Source organism: Balaenoptera borealis (genome assembly GCF_965194805.1).
Source record: "Balaenoptera borealis genome assembly, chromosome: 18".
Classification (NCBI taxonomy): Eukaryota; Metazoa; Chordata; class Mammalia; order Artiodactyla; family Balaenopteridae; genus Balaenoptera; species Balaenoptera borealis.
In genome coordinates this window covers 76,055,573-76,080,437 of record NC_138877.1, presented here as the reverse complement: position 1 = coordinate 76,080,437, position 24,865 = coordinate 76,055,573, and the positions used below count along the sequence as shown (strand labels likewise).

At 39.3% G+C, this 24,865-nt stretch overlaps 1 protein-coding gene across 1 annotated transcript in view; it reads right to left on the bottom strand.

The window, feature by feature from the left end:
- Positions 1-24,865, bottom strand: part of MYO16 (myosin XVI) — a 505,456-nt gene that overhangs the window by 406,836 nt on the left and 73,755 nt on the right. Inside the window, exon 2 of the mRNA XM_082366214.1 lies at positions 12,111-12,374. Coding sequence (XP_082222340.1) covers positions 12,111-12,374 — 264 coding nt within the window. The remainder of the gene's footprint in view (positions 1-12,110; positions 12,375-24,865) is intronic.

Genomic DNA, 24,865 nt, shown 5'->3' with positions numbered 1-24,865 from the left:
CTGCATAGCGCTCATGGTCTCTGAAGACCAATGCTAAGCTCCCCAACCCCAATCGTACTCAAGTGCCTGCAGTTCTGAAATTTTACACTCCTCCAGGACTTCAGGTCTTGGACCAATTTTAGTTTTAGCTTATTTTCCTGCCTCAGAAGAACCAAGAGATGCCATTCCCTTTGTCCCCTGCACCTCCCACTCCACCCTGACCCCACTGTCCCACTGCCCAACGACCCTCCCCTACAGACCTTAAGCACCGATGGCCTCTGTCTGCTGCAGCGTCTCTCCTTCCGCCAGGCTGCAGAGACCAGGCTCTATTTCTCTTGGTATCCCCAATACTTAGGCCACTGTTGGACACACTTGAAAGAATAGGCCCTTAATTTTGAATGAATGAGTTAATTAATTAATTAAATACGTTGAACACTGATATACTCAGGTCACCACTCACTAACTGATATTAAAATCTCTTTGTAAAGACTAAGAGAAGTAGAATGATATCTGCTGAAGATGAGGAGGCTGGTTTCAACAGTAAGAAAAAGGTCCTGATTTTTCAAGTATAATATCACACAATATCATCAGGAAAAACAACTAGCTCTTCAGCTAATTATTAATTCCAAACACTTGTGAAGACCTCCAGGGCAGTCTAGATCTAGGAGCTCTGCTCAGCCTCCTCTCCTCTCCCCAGACCCCTGGACTCTGGCTGATTCTGTTTCAGCAACACTAAGGTTATGGACATCTTCTACTAATAGCTCATTCCAGAAACAGTCTGGCCCCCAGAGAGAAAGAGGTCCTGTTAACCCACCCATCATGCTGTCTGCTCACCCCCCTCTGAGCCCTCCCCCCAACAAAAGTTCCTGCTAGCCCTGATGACCCCTCCCTATAAAAGAAATGCCTTTTTCTATTTGATTTTGAGATGTCAAAGGTCCTGAGGTCAGAGTGTTCCACCTATTTCAATAGCATCTATTAATTCCCTTTCAAATCATAATAGCAGCTGATATTTATTATGTATGTAGTAATACATGACAGACGTAAATTCTTTGCATGTAATATTTAACTAATCCTCACAACCACTTATGAGAGATGTTCCCCTCTGCCTCTTAACCTTATTTGCAGAAGAGGAAGGTAAGAATAGGAAAGTGGCCTGTCCCTGACTTGGGACACACAGTTCCTAAGTTTTAGGTTGGGATCCAACCCATCCTCCAAATGCAGAGTTAAAACCCTTGGTGCTAGCTTCCAGCAATGCTTCTACCATGATGCTCTCCTGTAAGAAACCTGCTTTTCTCTGCCTCTGTTCCTGCACTCAAGCTGTTTTTCACAGCCAGAAAGTCCTTTTCTCTCCTCTTACCAGACTCTAAAAATTTCCCAAAGAGCAGAGTTTCAGATTCACCTATTCCTCACCTCACCCCAACAAATGTCCACTGCAATTCCTTTTAAATGGATAGACTTCTGGTTTGGTTTTTAAAGAACAGTGTATCTTTCCACCTAGATTATAAGTGCTTATGAAGCACATTTTTTCTCTACATTTTTTCAATCACTCTCAGTACCCAGTAAAGTTGTGACTTCATAGCAGGCAGTTAAAATAATTAATAATTCTCAGGAGTATGAATTCAGTGTTGGTATAATATTAAGCCACTCATTAAATTCATACAGAATCCCACAGAATTTAAAGGCACTAAATTTCCAGCTATTTATGATTTTATAACCAGTTTTGAAATGGGCACCTTTAATTACCCAGCAGCTGTTACCTTCATTGAAATAATCACAGTCCAATGAACATAGTTCTGTGAAATTCAAAACTGCCTGGAGTTGCTGGATTCAGCATGTACATAAGCTATACACATTCAGCCTTCCATATCTCTGATGCAGACATACACCTGGACCTTAAAAGCTCACCCTTTTCTCTAAAATCTAGACGTGGTCCTTTTGTTCCTGTGTCTGCCCCAGAAAATATCTTATCTGAGTTACATCTTCCCACATACCCCCATTCCCCTTCAAGTGAGAGGAACAGGTTCATTCTCAGCTTAGCTTAGGGGGTGTCTGTTCCCATTTCATTGAGAAGTTAACAAGATAGGGATGGTTCTGATAAATTTGCCATTTCCTTCACTCTGCCCAAGCTTGGTACTGCTTTAGAACATGGAAGATGCAGACAACAATATATTGTTATGTCATTCCACTGGGAATATTCTTTCTCCCTATTTCTTCCTTAAAGACAAAAGGGTGCTTTACATTTTCTTTACAACCCCAAATGTCTAATACCCAAGTCATTCCTATTGGTTGAATCCAACTCTTTTGGGGAACGTCTACCTATATTCCATGTCAAGTATATACTCCTTTGAGTTCTAGACATATTTATCCTTGTAGTGTACTCAACCACATCACACCCAATTATGTTCAGAATGAATGCAAGTAGGGAGCAAGGGTTGGGTACCTACTTACTGGATTTGATCACTATTCTCAAGGTGGCAGAGTCTCAGTATCAATTTCTGTAGGTATCAGCTTAAATTTACTGAGGGATTGTCTCATTTTCTACCTGCCTGTTTGTGCAGCTGGTGATGGAGAGGTTAGGAAAGAGAGTGGGGCTGCATTTGGTAGAAATCCACAGCCTCCACTGGGGAAACAGTGCCAGAGCACATGGGTCATCTTCATAAAGCCAGCATCATTAGATGGTAGCGGTGAAAAATTATAATTAGTTCCTTCTTCATTTATACTCTAGATACTAATAAATATAAATGCTATAAAAAATTTTTAAATTTAAAAGTTAAATAAATTTATGTGGTAGCCAACTACTTCAAAATTTTAACTTCTGTGCCAATCTAGTAAATGCAGGGAAAGGGCTGGGCTAAGTATTCATGAGCTTTAAGTTAACCACAGTCTCATTTAATTTTTCATATATAAAACACTTACGGAATATACGAAATTTATTCTTTGACCCAAGGCTTCACACTTGGTCTTAATGATTTACTTAAAAAATTCTAAGTGGAGCCTCTCAGGAGATCATCCAACATATGGTAAGAATTCATTGCAGTCTAGGCATATTCTTAGAAGGCTCTGGATAATATACAGATATATGATACTTCTCATAAATTATTCAGGGGAGGTACAACCTTCAGCATTTTACAAATGTGCACCTAAATCAATGTGACCTCCAGATTTCTGGGCCATAAGACCAAGGAAATGGTGGTGACATTAACTGAAATAGAAAACAGAAGAGGAAGTTTTGATTAGGGAAATACATGGAGATAAATACTCAATTTTGAACATAATAAGTTAGAAATGTAAGGGCATCAGAATGGTGGCATCTGGAGCTGAGGAGAAAAGTCTAGATATGATTTGGAAATCATTAGAGTAGGTGAAATGTGAGACCTTCCAGGGAGGATGGGTAGGAAGAGAAGAGTTAAGGTCGGAGCTTTGACCATGGACCTTAGACCATAGCCCTCCAAGGAACTGAAGACCAGGGGTTGGAGAGACAGGAGAAGGAAACAGAGTCTCACATTGCTTTAATTTGATAGTTTCCTCTTTTCCTAAGTGAGGACTCAGAATTTTAAGGAAAATGGAGATACAACTGAAGTTTGACATTACAGGTCTATAACTGTGCTTGCAAGTGCCTTGTGTATCTGGAATAAAACAGGCCCTCAGTAGATATTTGGTATCTAAATTAATAAATTATCTTAAACTGTAAAAAGAAAAAAAGGGAGGGGAGCTGATCAGGGAAAGAAGAAGGAAAACACCAGAGCATAAAGAATATCTGTCCGTGCCTTTGGCCGTTCCCTTAACAGTGGACGGAAATCTCCACTAGACAAGAGAAAGCAAGAATTCCAAATGGCAAATGGAAGGAAATCAACTTGTGAAGTGGATGATTTAGCTCATTTTAGCATCAGAAATAAGCTAGAGGGGTGATATATTAAGTGCTCGTACCACAAAAGAAAAACAATCTAATTAAAAAAATGAAGGGGGTGGCAGGAAACTTTTGGAGGTGGTAGATGTTTATGGCTTTGATTCTGGTGATGGTATCTCAGAGGTAGACTTATCTCCAGACTCATCAAGTTGTATATATTAAATGTGTACAAGTTTTTTTCTGTCAAGCATACCTCAATAAAGTGATTTTAAAAAAAGAAATCAACGTGAGAGACAGTGTAGTGTTATGAACAAAAACATGGCTTCTCAACTCATGTAGACCTGAGATGGTAATTAGTTCTTCTAAGGCTAATTATCCTCACCCATATAGCGGGGAGAATATCCTACCTACTGAATATGGCTGCTGGAAGAATTAAGTGACTAAAATCATATAAAGCACAGACAGTGTTGAAAACATCTGTAGAATGCTAAATAGTAAAAGCATAATGAAGTCACTCCATTGCCATTTATATTACTTTTAGTAAAAACATATTGTGGACTAATTAGTAAAACTTGATATTTGGGAGTAGCAATTCTAACAGAGGAATTGCATTCTCATTTAAATATTCTCTGCATATAGGGAAAATTACTCTCTCTCTCTCTCTCTCTCTAATGTGGTATAACTCAAAGACAATTAAATTGAAACCCCTAAAACAATTTAGAACAAATTTTCCTTTCTAGATGGAAAAGAATTATTGAATCTAAAATGTACTCCATTTTAGACTGATGGAGTACATTAAAATGACAGATTACACACTAAAAAATCACCAGCTCTCAGAAGAGAGCAATAAAGTGTCAAAGATACTAAATTTACACTTACAAAAATGCAACATTTAGAAAGTTAAACAAAAATCTGTGAATTGCTTGTTAATGAGATACTATAAACCTTAGCACAAATAGCATGTCATCCTTTGAAAAAGTATATTTGATCCTTTACACTCAGCAAGCCAGTGAAAGAACTTGAAAATAAGAGATAAAATAATTTACACAAATACACACTCTGCAAAGTTTTTAACAATAATTTAAATGGAAAGAGTTTTTCTTATGGCAATATTTTTAACTTTCTCAGTTGTATAAATGTGTACATTGGACTATTTGGGTAGCTTAAGAATAAATGAAAATATGACTACCATGACTAAATGAAAACTTTGTCCTGGATACATTTCCAGAAGAAGTAAAACATGTGCTAGAGAGGTTTTAATGTCTCTGAAGAGATTACTCACCCCTTCAATGCAATTTAATATCTTCCATTTGCAAGGAATTAATATTTTTCCTCTGATAAAGTGAGGTATATTGGTACTCAGGTGGAATTTTCCAAGGTAGATGAGAGACTCAAAGAAGTGATAGATATAGATAGATATTTCATTCTTGGGTCAGCTCCAAGTATAAAATGAATATACCACCTGTTATGGACTAAATTTTTGTGTCTCCCCCCAAATTCATATATTGAAGACCTTCAATGTGACATTAGGATTGGGGGGCCTTTGGGAGGTTTGGGTAAGGCCATGAGGATAGGGTTGCCATGATGGGATTAGTACCCTTATAAGAAAAGAAAAGAGACAGGAGCACTCTCTCTCTCCACCATGTGACGACACAGTAAGAAGGTAGCCACCTACAAGCCAGGAAGAGAGCCCTCACCAGGAACTGAACTGGCCAGCATCCTACTCTTAGACTTTCCAGCCTCCAGAACTGTGAGAAAGAAATGTCCGTTGTTGAAGCCACCAGGTCTAGAGTATTTTGTTATGGCACCCTGAGCTAAGACAACCTCTGTGGACAGAAATTTTTATTTTATATTGCAATAATGTATATACTTAAAATGTTAAACATTTATTACAAATTAAAACTCTTGCAGAATTCTAAGTCATTCAACTATTTCTTCATCATTTGATGCTAATGCTGACCTCAGTTACTGAACATCACCTTTGCTTCCATCAGTAACAGAAAGTCTTTCCTGGGAGAAATAAATTTATGTAAGTTGTATTGGAGGACATTCTTCTCTAAGAATCTTCAGAAAGTGCTTGTGTTTTTCTGCCCTAAAGAATAAACAGGGTGGTGTATAGGAAGGGTTTATTACAGTTCGTCGTGCATAGCAGGAGTGCAAAGAATATTGTGGTGTATGTGTGATTTTTTTTCTGGTTTCCTGTTGTACCCATCACTCTGAATACCTTTCATGGGTCACTACACCAAGCAAAATGTGGAGCTACAGGAAAATTTTAGGGTAGTAAATCAAAGAGTTAAGAATAAAAACAAAGAAATGGAGAGGCCGTGACAACCCATGATCTTTCTTTTTTATTGTTCAGATCTAATTTTACCTATAAGTCCTTTTTTTCATACGGTCTCTCTCTGGTCCATTCATTCCCCCCACTCTTCCATGTTCCCCTCTTTCCTTAAGCTGCAATTCCTCCTCCCCAGCCCCACTCTTAGCTGACAGCCACAGCTCTTCCATCAGCGAGCGTATGACGCAGGAAGAGCCTCCATAAGCACCCGACACCACATCCTTCCTCCCATGACCCCAGACTGGAGCTTCTCAACCCTCTCTGGGCACCACGACACCTGAGACGTTTTTGAAAACTGCCTTTGCCCCACTCCAGACACACTGAATCCGAATCTTTACGGGTAGGGCCTAGATGTTGAAATTAAAAACATAATCTCCCCAGATGACCCTAGCATGCAGCTAGGGCTGAGAACTACTGCTATCGTTGGTCTTAGCTAAAGCAAACCCTCCACCTAGGTCTCAGATCGCATCAGCATCTGCAAACTCAAGGACCTCACTCCAGCAATTTTCCTCCCTATGCCAATGCCACCGGTTCTCCCCTCTCAGATGAATTATTTTTTTCAGCATACACACAAGCTGTTATTTCTCCCATCATTAAAAAGACCCCTGACTTCTCTTCCCTCTGTAGGGGTCCCTTATCATTTATCTCCTCAGGGATATATTAGGAGTTTAGGATGAATATATACACACTACTAGATAAAAAAGACATAACCAACAAGGACCTACTGCATAGCACAGGAAACTCAATAGTTTGTAATAATCTATCAGGGAACATAATTCAAAATATATATATATGTATAACTGGATCACTTTGCTGTACACCTGAAACTAACACAATATTATAAATCAACTATACTTCAACTGAAAAAAAAAAAACTCCTTTAAAGAGCTCTGTATATTCTCCATGTCCATTTCTGTTTTCCCCTCTGTTAGAACTCAGTCCTTTAAGATTTCTGCTTTTTACAATTCACCAAAACTAATCATCTCCATATTTCTAACCATAATGGTCAAGTCTCAGTCTTCCTCCTGTGGGACTGAGCAGGAGTTCTGGAAATAGTTGATCACTCTTTCCTCCTTGAAAATTTCTTATCATTTAGCTCAAAGAAAAGCACCCTCACCTCATTTTTCTCCTTTCCTCTTCTGGTGGTTCTACCTCATTTCACTCAATTCTTAATATTGGAATTCCTTGGGACTCAGTCCTTGTGCTTCCTATAATGTTATCTAAACTCATTCCCTAAGTGATATTATAGAATCGTTGGGCTATATGTTCATGTGTCTCAAGTTTATATCTCCAGCCAACACGACACCCTCTTTCTTATTCTCACTTCCTAGAGGCACCCCTAACACAGTTAAGAGCATTTAGCTTTTCTGATTGTTCAGGGCATAACAAACTTGATATAATCCATGAACCTCTCACTCCCCATGGCAGGTAGGATTTTATTTTTTAATACATCTTTATTGGAGTATAATTGCTTCACAATGCTGTGTTAGTTTCTGTTGTACAACAAAGTGAATCAGCTATATGTATACATATATCCCCATATCCCCTTCCTCTTGAGCCTCCCTCCCACCCTCCCTATCCTACCCCTCTAGGTGGTCACAAAGCACCGAGCTGATCTCCCTGTGCTATGCGGCTGCTTCCCACTAGCTATCTATTTTACATTTGGTAGTGCATATATGTCCATGCCACTCTCTTCGTTCCAACTTACCCTTCCCCCACCATGTCCTCAAGTCCATTCTCTATGTCTACGTCTTTATTCCTGCCCTGCCACTAGGTTCATCAGTACCATTTTTTTTTGGATTCCATATATATGCGTTGGCATACAGTATTTGTTTTTCCCCTTCTGACTTACTTCACTCTGTATGACAGACTCTAGGTCCATCCACCTTACTACAAATAACTCAATTTCATTTCTTTTTATGGCTGAGTGATATTCCATTGTATATATGTGCCACATCTTCTTTATCCATTCACCTGTTGATGGACACTTAGCTTGCTTCCATGTCCTGGCTATTGTAAATAGTGCTGCAATGAACACTGTGGTACATGACTCTTTTTGAATTACAGTTTTCTCAGGGTATATGCCCAGGAGTGGGATTGCTGGGTCACTATGGAGAACAGGATGGAGGTTCCTTAAAAAGGCAGGTAGGATTTTGATTCCATAATTTTGCCCTCTGATGTTATGCATGTGAGTATGTTACATTATCTGGAGAGAGGGAATTAAGAGTGCTAATGAGCTGACCTTAAAATAGGGAGAGCAGGGCTTCCCTGGTGGCGCAGTGGTTGGGAATCTGCCTGCCGGTGCAGGGGACACGGGTTCGAGCCCTGGTCTGGGAGGATCCCGCATGCCGCGGAGCAACTGGGCCCGTGAGCCACAACTACTGAGCCTGCGCGTCTGGAGCCTGTGCTCCGCAACAAGAGAGGCCGCGATAGTGAGAGGCCCGCACACCGCAATGAAGAGTGGCCCTTGCTTGCCGCAACTGGAGAAAGCCCTCGCACAGAAACGAAGACCCAACACAGCCATAAATAAATAAATAAATAAAATTTTTAAAAAAAAAGTCAACTATATTCCAATAAAAATTAAAAAAAAAAAAAAAATAGGGAGAGCACCCTGGATTATCCAGGTGAGCCCAATGCAATCACAGGAGTCCTTAGAAGTGGAAGAGGAAGGCAAAAGATTTGGTCAGGGAGATGCAAGCAAGGACAGAAAAGAAACAACAGTTCGAACCATGAGCGGCAGACTCAATCTACCGTTGCTGACTTTGAAGATGGAGGAGGCTAAGACTTAGGGGATGCAGATGGCCTCCAGAAACTGGAAAAGGCAAGGAAACAGAGTATCCCCTAGAAACTCCAAACAGGGAGCAGCCCTGATGGTACCTTGATTTCAGCCCAGTGGGACCTACACCAGACTTCTGCCCTATGGAACTATATGATAATGCATTTATGTTATTTTCAGCTGCTAAATTTGTAGTAATTTGTTATGGCAGCAATAGAAAATTATTATGCTCCCAATCACCAGTTCATTAGCATTTCCTGTCAGCTCTATTCTAAAAATATACCCCCAAATTGACTATTTCTCACCACATCCTTGGTTCCATTTTGGTCCAAGCCACCATCATCTCTTGCTGAATTTATCAACAGAGCCTCACGACCGGTTTCCCTGCTTTTGCCCTCAAAATCCTTCAATCCGTTCAGAATGTGGCAGCCAGGCTGCTTCTGTTAACTCATAAGTGACACCATGTCCCTCTTCTGCTCAAATCCCCCAGTGGCTTCAGCAGGCACTGGGCACAACAGCCAGAGTCCTTTTGATGACCCTCCCAGCCCCCATGTGATCTGGCTCTTCTCCTTCTGCCCTCCTCATTTATTCATCTGCTCCTACCCCACTGGTTTCTCCATCAGGGCCTTTGACCTCACCTGAAAAGCTCCTTCCCTGATACACTTTCAGGAGGTAACTGTGGACTCCTCAGCATTTATCATTATCTACCAAACTACATGTTTAACTTTATCTTTTTATCTGTGGTCACCCACACAAGACAGTTGAGCATCGTATAGGTAGCGATTTTGTCTATTCCATTCATAGCTGTCTGGACCATAATAAAGACTCAGTAGATATCTGATGAATGAGTGTACTTTTCCCATGGAATAGGACTGTTGGGTCTGTTCTTTTGCCCCAATTCCCACTGCTACTACCCCAACCAAGCCCAACCAAGCTCACTCCATTAACATTTCATCAATGGATTCTTAGTTGGTGTCTTTGCTTCCAGTTCTTATTCTCACCCTTCAGTGCGTCCCTACGGATATTTACCCCTGATTAACCTTTGCTTAAAACCATTTGTAGCATATGCATTTTCTTCTTAGGTCTATACGATCATTCCCATTGCATTCTGCTTTAAGACCAGACCTTGAAGCATCCCCACTAAAGTTATCTACTTAAAACCATCTTTGCAGCTAATATCTTCACTTTCCACTCCTTTCAGACAGACCTCCTTGTGTGGGACTCTCACTTCTTTGAAGCTGTTCACCTACACTGCTGCCCAAGGGTAGGGTTTTCTTCTTTCCTTCCTTCAAAGATCTAAGCTTTAAGCAACCATCAAGATCAGAGTTTCTCAAAAATCACAGTCACCAAAAAACTTTGCCCAACTACTCTGCTTCCACCAGACTTCATTTTTACTCATTTATTGTTTTCTATTTTATTGAGGTTTTTTTCTCTCTTTGTACTTGGATTGGAGTCTTTCTGAAGATAGGATTCACCTCTCTTCTTGCTCTTTGGTCACCCAAGTGACAGCACAGTTCCAAGCCTATAGCAACTCCTTAAAAAGTATTAACTCAGATTTTATGACTTCAGTGTCTTTGCAAAATATTATAATACATAACACAATATAATATATAATAGATTCCTCTTGTTCTCTGGGCTTACTATTTTACTATGCTTAATTTCTTTTTAACACTAACTTAGGTGTTATTCTTTTCCTGTAGTTATTTTACACAGAAGTTTTTATAACTTTGTAAATATTTTCTTGTTGTTTCTTTACTGTTAAATCGATACAGGGCTTAAATCCACCTGCGTTCTAATTTAGGATTTCTCCAACAATTAGAGACAACGGTTAGTTTACCTCTGGGTAAACTTGCTCACTCTTTCCCTTCACACTACTGGAAGGTCCTGGAAGGGGCAAGGGGTGTGGTGAACCTGACAGACAGTCCCCTGCCCCTCGAGGGGCTTATAGCTTCACAGAGCAGATGGCCATTCAACGAAGAGCTATAAGTGAGAAGAGAATAATAAAATAGGAGGTAAAAGTGCTCTGGGACAGCTTTCTAGAGGATGTGGTGCCTTGGCTGCATCTCAGTTCCTTCACGTGTAAGAGGAGAGGTTGTACGACATGATCTCTTAGGTCCTTCCCAGCCAGGAGATTCTCTGCCACTCATTCCATTTTAAGAAAAAAAAAAATCTCAGAGCTTCTCAGAGTCTTCTAGTTTGACTAGCATGCCCACACAGAACCATAAAAAGAACTACTTTCGTCTTCTTATTATTGCTATTATTGTACAGGATGGGCTGTCAGTTTTCTTAGATCCACAATTCCTGTTGAAAGCTTTGGGACCAATGTTACTAAATTTATTATTTTTCCAGACTGGACAGGTTAAAAATATAAATAGCTCTGGGACGACTCTGCCACTGAGTGAGTTACCAAAAAAACCCTTGTTTTTCAGAGATTTTTATTTTGAAATGTAGTTAATGGGTCATGGGTCTGTACTCGTTGCATACCTGCTTTAGGTTAACTCAACCAGTAATTTTAGAGCCAATCAAGATAAATTAACTTATATTTGCTTCTTTGAAGCTTTCTACATTTATACTTACAGCTGGAAAGTCTCTCTCACATTAGAACTTTGGAAAGTAGATTCCAAAAACAAACAAAAAAAATTCATACAAAAGAATACACAAAAATCAAGAAACTTCATAATCTTGTAAAGGCAACTGAAATTTGGATTGAGTATTCTTAATAAAATTTGATACAACAAGTCAACCAACTTTAAGGGATAAGCCGATTGATTCTTCTCTCCCAAGAGTTTTGGGGGGAAGTGACTTTACTACTATATATAAATCCAGGTATGAAATAAAAAATTTCACAACACGATCTCATCATAAAGGAAACAATTTCATTGGGAAAAAGTTTCATTATCGATTTGAATCAACAAATTGCTTTTCAGGCAGGTAATTCTTTAAAAAACATATACAACGATTTTACGAAAATTTTGCCTTTTTTTCACTTTTACGAGGAGACTTGGGACTTTTAACTATGTTCACTGAAAAGAGTAATTTTTTCTTGAATATTTCAGACAGTTAAAAGAAAACCTCTAATATTTAAAAGAAATTCTATCTCCCACTTCCCCACCAAAAAACAACAAACCAAAAATATGAAGCACTACATCAGAAAACGATTTTCTTGTCATTACCTTCTTTGTCATCATGGTGGATAATTGCATCCTGTATCATGTCAGCAAGGTTAAAATGAACTTTTTGATTCTTCCCATGCTTCAGCTTTTTCAGGAGCCCCTCCTGCTTCTGAAAAGCCTTCTCTCTTTCATAGTAGGCTTTGACTTGTTCACAGCGCATGCGTTTTACCAGCCGCTGCCTTTGGCCCAGGGGGAGGGACTCCAGCAAGCACTGGTCAATTTCCATTTCATGGGATCGAAAAATGTTACATAGCTGAAAGCAACCTGAAAGAAACACAATGGAAAAGTCACTAGACCTATTGCTGGAAACCCATTCAGTCCTCTTTGTGCTAGACAACTAATACAAACACTTTAGAGACTGCAGGAAAAGCAAAGAGAGTTGATGTCTTACTCAAGACTGCAGAGTAGTAAAACAGATGACAATTAGATATAGATGGGTAATTTTGCTCAATATAATTACTAACAATCCATCCTTTCCTGTTTCTTTAAATCTCTACCAAAGGCTTAAATGTTTTACCATGGCACTAAGCCCCTTCTAACTGAATAATGCCAACTAAATTTTACATGTTAAATTTTGGCAGAAAGCCATTCCAAGTTTTGGAAAACAGCCTAATGAAATTGGTTTTCCATGTCGTGATGACTCTGCTAACCTAATGTAACAGAATATGTGTATGCCACCAATTGTTTATATGACACAGTGATCATTTTCCACAATTTATTGCTGAGCCTTTTTCCTTGTCATCAGTGACATTCATTCCTAAAAGACCTAACGATGGGTAAATATAAAGACTGTGCAATGGAAGAGAGATTTTTCTCTTGGCACCTCAAAATTGTGTATGGAATTGTTGCTGTCATAGTCTTTGTCTTACTAATATAGTGATTAGCAAAGTGAGTTGTCTGTCCTGGACCTGAAAATCATCCCTTTCTATTTCCTATAAACACCACCCAAAGCATCTGTAATGGAATTGTACAAACTTATATTGAAACTGGACAGAACCCTGTGGGGCCCTACTGGGTACAAAAGCCTTTCTGTGTCCCCTGTTTCTTGTTTGTAGGAAAGAGGTTTCAGCGTCCTAGACCTTCCCTGAGTTCCAAAGGGTGTTTCAAGCAGTTATTAACTAGACGAGTGAGGGAATGCAGAAACAAGGGAAAAGCAGTCCAGAAACAACAGTGCAGGGATGGGGCAGGGTCCTGGTGCCTCCTGAGGGGATATACAGAACAATCTGACACATATCTCTGAGTTCTTCTACAGGAACTAAGCCCCCGCACAGAGATGGAGGAAGGTAACTTGAGGCTGAGCACAGGCATGTGGAACCCACACTGGTTGGAGCCTGAAGGCTGATGACTGAGATTCCCGAACACCACCCTGTTACCTCCCCACCAATCAATCAGAGGAAGGTCACACAACCCAGCAGACCTCCCTGCAAGTTTTGCCTACAAAAACTCTTCCCTGAAACCCACTGGAGAGTTTGGGTCTTTTGAGCACGAGCCACCCATTCTCCTTGCTTGGCCCTGCAATAAACATTTCCCTGCTCCAACTCCGACTTGTCTGGCCTCACTGTGCATCAGGCACACAAACTTGGTCTTGACAACAGTATATTTACCACTACATTAAAATTTTACTATTGGCAGAAAATAAATGTTGAACCACTGAACACTCTAGAATGTGGCTCACAATTACAGGTTCAGATAACCGTGTGTATGTTCTTCTCTTAAGATATATCTGATGTAAGTCTCAGGCAAGTAAAAGTAACTCTGCATGCACAAAAATGTGACTGACCGTAAGCCACATCTGGAAAGATCGTACCATAAGGGTCTACTCCATCTTTGGAAAGATGCTCTATTCCTTTGACAGCACAGCAAATTGTGACAATGCTATTTTCATTTCTATTTCACTTGACACTTTGCAAAACTTTATTCTCGCAAACACCAGGCATAACCATCCCTGCTGTGTAGGCAAAGAAAACTACATTGAAGGAGGCTGTGACTTGTCCAAGACCATGATAAAGTTGTAAATGTCCCATAAAGGCTCAAGATAAAGACAAGATAAAAGACAGTGATTCTTGAAAGCCAGATTTTACATATATATATGTGTATACATATGGAGAGGGGAGAGCAGCAGACTTGGGGAACTGTGTTTTCATTGTTCATTAGCATTAGACAAAAGCTCAACGTTTTAAAATCATATGTTTTCATAAAACTCTTCAGCAGTCTTTGCAAGAATGGTGTTAGAAGCATCAGATAGCTACTCACAAAACGTTCCCTTCCCAGTGACCCGAACACAAAGGGACACCTGGGGTTCTGAAATTATGACAAATTTGCTCTGGAGTATGACTGTCTGTGAGGGCTCATTAATAATGGAAAGGAGATATCCTCCACTTTCAAACCTGTTTAGAAAACATCATTGGGTTTGATTTATTAACTTGGATGCTCAGGAAACTGTGACTTCCCATGACTTTCCAGGTTTGTCAGTGGGCGCCCAGGGAATCAATGAAGCCACTGAAAAGCCTAAAGAAGTAAAACAAATGACATCCCAGAGCATCCTGTGCTTATCAGCATGCATTCCAAGAGGGAAGTTAATCTAATAAAGCCAACAGTCCTCTCATGTTTCGCTCTTAAAGAAAGGTCTCATGGTGAAATTTTCAATTAACTTTTGAGGAATCTGTGGATACAGCTGGTGATTCATTGAGCAATCCCTCTCCTCCCTCAAAAAGAAGCACCGAAGGTTGTTCCTAAATTAACTCCCTTATGATCTGGAAGATCAAAAGCCAGGGCTGTCAAATTTCAAATCCATACATATATAAAGTATTGATTTTTAACACATTTTTTGTTAAATAATTCCACATGCTTTGATTTTAAATGGTCTAAACTTTGATGTATTTTATATTCTGAAAATGTCCTGGGCACTGTGACTTTCTTTTGGCTAATTATGGGTGGATCAGCTATGTCGTGTATATGTGCTATATGGATCTCTAAGATAGCACACTAAAAATAGCAGAGTTATGGGAAATATAGTTTTGAGGCAGTCTACTCAAAGTCTACAGAACTTCATCACCAGGGCACTAAGAACAACAATAACTAATTCCTCAGGTGATAATCTGGATGGCCGAGGCGGAGGACAGGAGTCTGAACTGGGCCAGGCTAGTTTGCTCCTGGGACAGGAGTTCTGGGCAGGCACTGGTTTCCAACTGTGTGACGGGGTTGACGGGGTTCTGCCTGCCCAGCTACTGACCCGGGGGCTCTTCCTGCTGACTATCCTACTTCTTTTCCCACTATTTTGACTCTCTTTGCCTAGGAAAAAAGACACATGAACTAATACAACTTCAACATTATACAAACCTCTTTCTCACAGTAATATGAGTTCATTGGTATGACAAAGACACATGTATTAAGATAGGGCATATTTTCATTGTCGTGCAGACTGACTAGCTGAAACCAGTTTTCTCTTCTCCTTAGATGTGAGTGGACTTCATTTTTGAGCTTCCCAGACCAGGCTCATGAAAAATGCCCACATGCCTTTTACCATGTTCTGTCACTTCTGCCAGCTTGATGCCCAGGAGCTTGGTGACTGAGGGAGCCACCTACCAAGATGGTGACAGTGATGGAGGCTTGGTTCCTCCAAGCGCCTTCCACCCATCAGCCCTTCTCTTAACTTTTTATGAGCAAGAAACTAACTTCTATTGTGTGTAACCACTGACATTTTGGGTTTTAACTCTACGACAATCACAGCATCCTACCTAGAGGATGTTGTTGTTGAGGAATTATTTTCTTCACAGTGCTAAATGGTGATGAAGAAAACATTAAAATTTTCTAGAATTTTGAATGATAAGACTACTCCATTACTATTTACCAAGTGGAGAGCTGGTGAATTTTTAACAATCAGCTCTGGTGGGGTGGGAATGGAATCTTTGAATTATCGTGTGTTTGCCTGTCATCATGGTACAAATACTCTGGGCATGGCCAATTAAAACCGACCACGTGACATCACTAAACTCAGAGATGGGACCCTCCAGAATCAGTGCAGGCCGGCTTCAGAACACCATTGCACCTTCCCCACATGGGAGAATCAAGGGTTGTATGTGCATCAGAAAAAACAAATACTTGGCAAAAGATATTCCAGTATGATTTCCAAGGCGTGATTGAAGCAGACAGCATCAAGAATTACCCACTTCTCAAGAGAAAATAACTACATATATGTAATAACCTTTGCTCGGGATGTTTGACTGATTTAACCAACTTGTAGTTTGAGTTTCCATAGGAAGTAGATGAATACCCATATACTTTAAATGGCTTAATCATCAAAATCAGCTGCTCATAGATGGCAATGTTAAACAGTACAAAAACTAGTGAAATTCAAACTGGATTCCAATCTTAGATACAGCATTTTCTATCTATGTGCTGGAGCAAAGTACTCAAGACTTCTAAGATTTTTCTTTTAGTATATAAAAAGGAATTAATATGTCAGGCTTTCTGAGATATTTTAAAAATAGGAGAAATTTTGCAAAAAAGAAATGTCTGGCACAAAGTAGTCAATGAATGGTAATTATTCTTGTTAGGAATATATTATGAGGATCTATGTGTCCCAATTATTGCATACATGGGATGTGTAAAGAGAATCAGAGAGAGGTAAAGGCACTCCCCACAAAGCGCTTCAATGATACCTCTCCTTTTTATTTTCTGGAATTCTCCAGACACAAGGTCTTTGCATTTCTGTTCCCTCTGCCTGGAATGTTCTCGCTCTGACAGCTGAAGACTGTGTAGTTAGCACCCTCTGTCCCCCAGGTCTGCACTCAAAACCCCCTTCTTCATGAGGCTCCCACGGGCTCCCACTTTACCTCTATTTGCAAATGTCCCCTGATAAAACTTCCAATTCCTATTCGCTGCTTTGTTTTCCCCTTTAGTACTTATCAGCCTGAGTTACACTTCTACAATAGCAATTATTATACTTAGAATACATATTATACTCATACCAATACTAACGCTGTCTACTAAAAAAGGTATATATTTTCTCATTTATCTATAAGCACCACAAAGTCAGGAACTTGGGGTGTTTTATCCACTGCTTATTCTTAGTCTCTGGAATAGCAGATGTTCAATATTTTTGCTGTCGTTAAATGAAACTGTTTAATGGGCCATTAGATAGTTGGCAGGAATATCATGTATATTACTAGGACCAGATCCAGAATTCAAGGTGTAGTAGATAAATGCTTATCACTTCTATTCTTACAGAAGGGCACACTGACACCATACTTCTCATCTAATTGTTTTTCCTCACAAAATTATCTGGCCGGACACAGTATAGCCAAGTTTACCATGTATTGGATTTCCTGCTCTACAATGTGACATTTTTGGGGGTGAGGGTGGGGAAGGAGATGCCTATACATACGACTGCCCTGCAATTCTAGATAAAAATGTACAGACATGTATCACAGCCAGAAGTCCCCGCTCAGCGAATGTGCATCTCCATATGACAAAAATGGAGAGCCAGCAGACAAAATACATAAAGGAAAAAGCCAAGATCTATATTCAGAAATAAACGTGCAATATCTGTTACAAACTTTAGTAGCCCCATGCTTTGGCTTTGGAGGGTCCCACATAATGTGTGACTTCAGGACTTTATATTGTAGCAAACCAAAAATATAAAAAATAAGTTAAGGGAACTAGGAAATGAACTCCTGAAATTATTCTACTGTACAACTACCAGAAATGCTTTCATCTCAATTAGAATCAAAATCTTCATGTGGCCATGGCACACTCAATGTGGGAGATTTTTGTGCATCTCTCTCCATGACTGCTAGATTACATGGGCAGAAAAAAATTAGTAAAGGCATACATAATTTGATCTAAAGGACATCAGTAGAAACATGCATCCAATTTTCAGGGAAAAAAGTTTTTTTCCAAGAATTCATGGATGATTTACAGAATTGACTATGTGTTAGGCGGCAAAGCAAAGCAAATTTCAACAAATAGTGAAGAAGTGAAGTTAGACAGGCATTTTCTTAACCCAGGTGAGAACTTCATCTCAACCACAGAAATGAAGCCACACCTCCCAATATATTCAGAAACTTAAAAGCTGATTCTAAATAAAACATAGTTTAAGTAGAAAAACATGATAGAAATAATACATTTTTAGAACCAACCACTGATGAAAGAAAGTCTATATCAAATTCATGGATGAAACTAAAACAGCTCATAGAAATAAATCTATAGCTTTAAATGTATATATTAGAAAAGAATCCAGTCTTAGAATCAATGAGAAAACTATCTGATTCGTAGTTAGAAAAGAACAATAAAAGAAGCGCAACAAAAAAGAAGAAAATAATTAAATGAGGATATAAATGAATAAAAATGAAATAAGGAAAGAACAAAGATAAGGAAAGACATGAGAAATGGACAATATCTAGAAAAATATAACTTATCAAGAATGACTCAAGAAGAAATACAAACTTGAATAGATTTATAATCATTACATTGAATTGTTACAATCTAATCAGCAAAAGAAAAAAACTAAACAAACAAAACAAAGCAAACAAACAAACGAACAAAAACCACGGCCCAAATGATTTACAGGCCTTTAAGGAATGGGTAGCTTGCATATCTCCTCAACTCTCCTAGAGGAGGAAAAGATGGAAACTGTCTCAACTCATTTTCTGAGACTAACGTAAACTTGATATCAAAACTAAATGAGGGGCTTCCCTGGTGGCGCAGTGGTTGAGAATCTGCCTGCCAATGCAGGGGACACGGGTTCGAGCCCTGGTCGGGGAAGATCCCACATGCCACGGAGCAACTAGGCCCATGAGCCACAATTACTGAGCCTGCGTGTCTGGAGCCTGTGCTCCGCAACAAGAGAGGCCACGATAGTGAGAGGCCCGCACACCGCGATGAAGAGTGGCCCCCACTTGCCGCAACTAGAGAAAGCCCTCGCACAGAAACAAAGACCCAACACAGCTATAAAATATAAATAAATAAATAAATAAATAAATAAATAAATAAATAAATAAATAAAAAGAAATCCACACCAAGAAAAAGGAACCGTCCTACACTGTTGGTGGGAATGTAAACTGGTACAAAAAAAAACCTAAATGAGGACATCACAAAAAAAGGGGTATAGATCAATCTCATTATACATACACATGCAAATAGCCTGTGTGCACATTAGCAAAATGAACCCAGGGGTGTGCAATTTGTTAGTGGAATGAAAGGATGGCTAGTCTTAAAACATCTATGAATGCATGTTGCCACTTTATCTTCTGTTTCAAATTTAGAAAAGGGAGGCCCTCTATCATTGCTTATATTCTACCACAAAATGAAGGTTTTACTCAACATAGAAAAAAAGAAAAAGAAGTAATGGACATAAAATATGGGTAGGAGGAGGAAAAAATCAGTTATCATTGTAAACACTGCTACCTACATAGAAAAAACCCACACATTCTATGACTCAGCTATTAGAACTGATAGTTCAGAATTACGGTCAACACAAGTCAGTACCGGCAAAGAAGAAGAAAGCTACATTGCTCCTGGTGCCTTGTCCAGATCCCCTTCCCTGGCTGGTACACCAATATCCTCAGCTGCTCTCAGTATTGGCTGGTCCTCTTCCCTGGAGAATTCCCTGCTGGGCTCAGTCTCCCAGGGAGTGGAAGACTCTACCCACCTACCATGAGCAATAGTCACTGAATGCCCTACACAGAGGTCCAAGAACATGTCCAGCTGACCCAAGGGGAAACGACCCTATGATGTGATTTACACCCTAGAGAAAAGTGAATTGAGATGAATACAGACTTTACACAAGACTACACTGTTTTTCTGCTCTTTGTCTGTTCCATGCCCTGCTTCCCTCACTCCCTGATGGATTTTCCCTGCTGAGCATTCCCTCAATAGACTGTGATGTGCTCCTAAATCCCCTCCTCAGAATCTGCTTCTAGGGGATACAATCTAACACATATAAGCCTTCCTATATTTACTTTAATTTTCTATTAATTTTTGTGGTTCACTCCGAAAGGAAAAAATTTTTTCATAGATACAAAATCTATACACACTGAACATACTTAATGATGTACATGTTCAAAACTAGAAATAATAACAGCACAAGAAATAATAAAACACACATGCAAGAGAATGAAGTTGGAGCCTTATTTTTCAGTATATACAAAAATTAACAGAAAATGGATTCAAGGCCTAAACATAAGACCTAAAACTACTAAATTCATTGAAGAAAAACATAGAAGCTTCATGACATTGGACTTGGCAATAATTTCTTGGATGTGACACCAAAAGCACAGGCAACAGAATGAAAAGTAGACAAACTGGACTAACAGAAACTTTTACACAACAAAGGACACAATCAACAAAGTGAAAAGGCAACCCACAGAATGGGATGAAATGCCTATAAATCATGTACCCAATAAGGGGCTAATATCCAGAATATAAAAAGAATAAAGAACTCTTACAGCTCAACAGCAACAAAAATCAAATAACCAAATTAAAAAATGGGCAAAGGACTTGAACAGACTTTTCTTCAAAGATGATATACAAATAGCCAAAAAGCAAATAAAAAGGTTCTCCAAATCACTACTCATCAGAGAAATGCAAATCAAAACCACAATGAGATATCACCTCACAGCCATTAGAATGGCTATTACCAAAAGAAAACAAAACAAAGCCAGAAAATAAGAAGTATTGACAAGGATGTGGAAGAAATTAGAAATTGGAACCCTTGAGCACTGTTGGTGGGATTGTAAAATGGTACAAATTCTATGGAAAACAGTATGGAGGTTCCTCAAAAAGTTAAAAATAGAACTACCATATGATCTAGCAATCCCACTTCTGGGTATAAAATCAAAAGAATTGAAAGCAGGATCTCAAACAGATATTTGCTCACCTATATTTCCTGCAGCACAGTTCACAATAGCCAAGAGGTGGAAGCAACCTAAATGTCCACCAGCAAATGAATGGATAAACAAAATGTATATATATGGAATATATATAAGTATATTCCATGTAATGGAATACTATTCAGCCTTTAAAAGAAAGGAAATCCTATCATATGTTATAAAATGGATCAACCTTAAGGACATTATGCTAAATGCAATAAGCCAGTCCCCCAAAGACAAATACTATATGGTTTCATTTATATGAGGCATCTAAAGTAGTCAAATTCTATAGAAACAAGGTGAAACTGAGCAGAACCCTGAGGGGGCTTCCAGGAGACAGACCCCTCCCCCAGTGTCCCTCACCTCTTGTTTATAGAGAAGCTTTAGTGTCCTACGCCTTCCCTGAGTTCCAAAGAATAAATTTAATCAGAGAAGTGAGAAAACGTAGAAACAATGCAAAACAGTTAAGCAAGACAAAATAATAACAGGACCTTTAGTTCCTCCTCAAGGGCTAGAGATAATATATCCTTGAGTTGTTTTGCAGACACTAAAAGCCCCACCAGGTGGAAGAAGTTAACTGCATGCTGACCACAAGCCTGTAGACCCCAGATTGGTTGGAACCAGAAGGTTAATGATGTTAACTCCCAAAATACCACCCGATTATCTCACTACCAACAATCAGAAGACTGTCCACAAGCTGATCACGCACGCTGAGACCCCCCCCCCCCACCTTGCCTTTAAAAACCCTTCCTTGAAAGCCACTGGGGAGTTCGGGTCTTTTGAGCATGAGCTGCCCATTCTCCATGCTTGGTGCCTGCAATAAAGGCTATACTTTCCTTCACCACAACCTGGTGTCAGTAGGTAGACTTTACTGCACATTGGGCGAGGGATCCAAGTTAGGTTCAGGAACAGAAGTAGAATGGTGGTTACCAGGGGCCTAGGGGAAGAGGGAAAGAGGGAGTGTTTTATAATGGGTATAGAGAATCAGATTTTAAAGACAAAAACTTTTTGGAGATCTATGGCACAGGAATGTGAATATGCTTCCACTATTGAACTGGATACTTTAAAATGGTTAAGGTGGTAAATTCTATTTTATAGTTTTTTTTAACTGCAATAAAAGAAGTAGAAAAAAAAAAAGAGCATAAGACGACACAAAGCACTGCATCACAGGAGATTTAAAAACATACACATAGGGCTTCCCTGGTGGCGCAGTGGTTGAGAGTCTGCCTGCCAATGCAGGGGACACGGGTTCAAGCCCTGGTCTGGGAAGATCCCACATGCCGTGGAGCAACTGGGCCCATGAGCCACAATTACTGAGCCTGCGCGTCTGGAGCCTGTGCTCCGCAACAAGAGAGGCCGCGATGGTGAGAGGCCCACGCACCGCGATGAAGAATGGCCCCCGCTTGCCGCAACTGGAGAAAGCCCTCACACAGAAACGAAGACCCAACACAGCCATAAGTAAGTAAATAAATAAATAAATTTTTTAAAAAAAACATACACATAGTTTAAGTATTTTGTGAAAAATTTACATGCAAACTTATTGTTGATTCCACTTTACACAAATGTTTTCTACGAATTCCAGGAAGGTAGTTGTCTGGGAAGGAGATTAACATGCTTACACACAGGTGTTACACACAGACACACACACACACACACACACACACACAACTACATCTATGCACCCAACAACTCTCCTAGCAGAAATTTCATTCTCATAATCAACTGTTACAACATGCTTCCAGAGATATCTTTACTGCATATACAATGACAATGAAACAAAGGAACAGTGAGGATTTTCAAAGACAAGAGTATAATCAATTTCAACATATTCCCCCAGAGCCTTTAAAAAAACACCCTTTTAAAGCTTGGAAGTCTTTTTAAAAGTGCTAGATTTTAACATCTTAGTAATCAAGCTGCAGGTCCATATCGCTCTTTGCAGAGCAAAAAATAGTACAAAGAAATTATATTTGGGGAAGATATAGATGTTATGCCCTAAAATATCTCAGGATTTAGGTCGACAATGCCTGTCTCATATAACCCTGCACTGAAACACTTCTCTAAAAAATGGAGAAATAAACTTAAATAATTTAAATTCTTCTCAAGAAAATCAACAATATTTTTCATCTCACTATTTTACTGATTCTTCAAATGTTTTAATTTATGTATCAAGAGGCCATTTCTTGGGTTTCCATCCAATGATTAGGGCATGCTTTTCTAATGAAAGAATGTGAAAAAATGAAAATGGAAATGAAGCAAATACACAGGACACAAAAATTACTGCACACTCTAAAGTATATTTATTTTTTACACATCAATCTATACTTTTCTACTTTTAATATTTTTGTTACCATATTTCTTTAATAACAAGTGATTTGATTATAATAAATAACTTTTCAGTGGAAATAGGTTTACAGTCATAATTCTTTTCAGGATTTGTTTCAGGGTAATAATAAAACTGAAGATTGTCACCCTAAGGTGATGATGTTCCTGGTTCATTACCCAAGTGGACCTGCATGTTTCATCAAATCTATGGTTCATGGAGGGTACCATGTCATGAATTCTCTGTCCTGTGTGTTCCACAATCATGCCCATGTGCTGATACCCAGCACATTGGTTTACCCTCATACCTAGAGCACTGAATGACCAGGCTTCTTTTCAGAGAGAACTCAGCTACACTCAGGATCTTCAGAGCCAGGTGGCTTACAGCCCCATCTCTGGATGTCAACTCTTATCATATACACTTAATGAGAACTTCTCTGGGGAAGTCTAGCCTCTTTAAGATCAGAAGTGCCTACTGACGGCTGTTCTCAGAAGCTTGGAATGCCCTGCCATACTGCTGAAAACAAACCCTGTCTTTTCCTGAATGCCCCTGCCACTGGATTTCTCCGAGATCTGGAACTGAAATCACTGCCCTATCCCTTCCAAGAGAGGGCAATGCCGTGACATTAAAACAGCCTCAGAGAAGGTTGAATTCCTTTGTAGCTCAAGAGAGAAGCTCTCTTTGGACTCATAATCAACACAGTAGATTTAGACCCTTTACCTCCAATTACACATTTTGGGGCCCTCAAATTTTAAACAATCTTCTGCTCTGAATCCACATCTACACATTTCATCCTTAGTCAACATCTTCAATTCTGGTTGGAAGAGGCTCAGCTCACTCTACTCCTGCCAGATGATATGTTTAATAGACAAATTCCCTGGTGTTCAGACTGTCTTAGAATGGGATTCCTGCCAATTTCAACAAACTAGTTCCCTCCTAAGGAAACAGAAGCTGTGACTGGCTCAGGGACCCCACTGGTCAGTCATGCAGCTTCCTGGATGCCCTCAGTCTGCGTCCTGAAACAGCACTCTAAAATGAACATTGTATATTTCAAGGTCAAGATCAATGAGCACATGTTATGTGTGCTTTAGTAATGTTAATAGCTCCTCTTTAAATTTCTTTTTTTTAATGCAAAAGTTTGTGTATGTGTCCATACAACTCTAATTTCATGGCTGTAAATATTTTTTTTTATTTCATCATTGTCCTGAGTCTTGCAAATTTTTCTATTTAAAATGTTACTTTGATGTAAAATATTTGATATTTGACATTATTTTGGTATAAAATAGTTTCAACCCTGAAATACGAATTTCACATTTAATATTTAATTTTGGCTTTAATAGAGTCTGGCTCCCCCCTTTCTTTGTAAAGGGAAAACTTTAGGGAAAATTCGGATGCTAAAATTTCTATTATCCTTTCTAGGTTAAGTAAGTTTCTAGGTTATATGTTGTGTTTTTAAGTGATTACCGCTGCCCTTCACATTAATTTGTAAGACATATTCAGATGAAAGAGATTCTTCAATGTCAGTTGAAAACCTACGTCAGAACAAAGAGTACAATTCACAAATA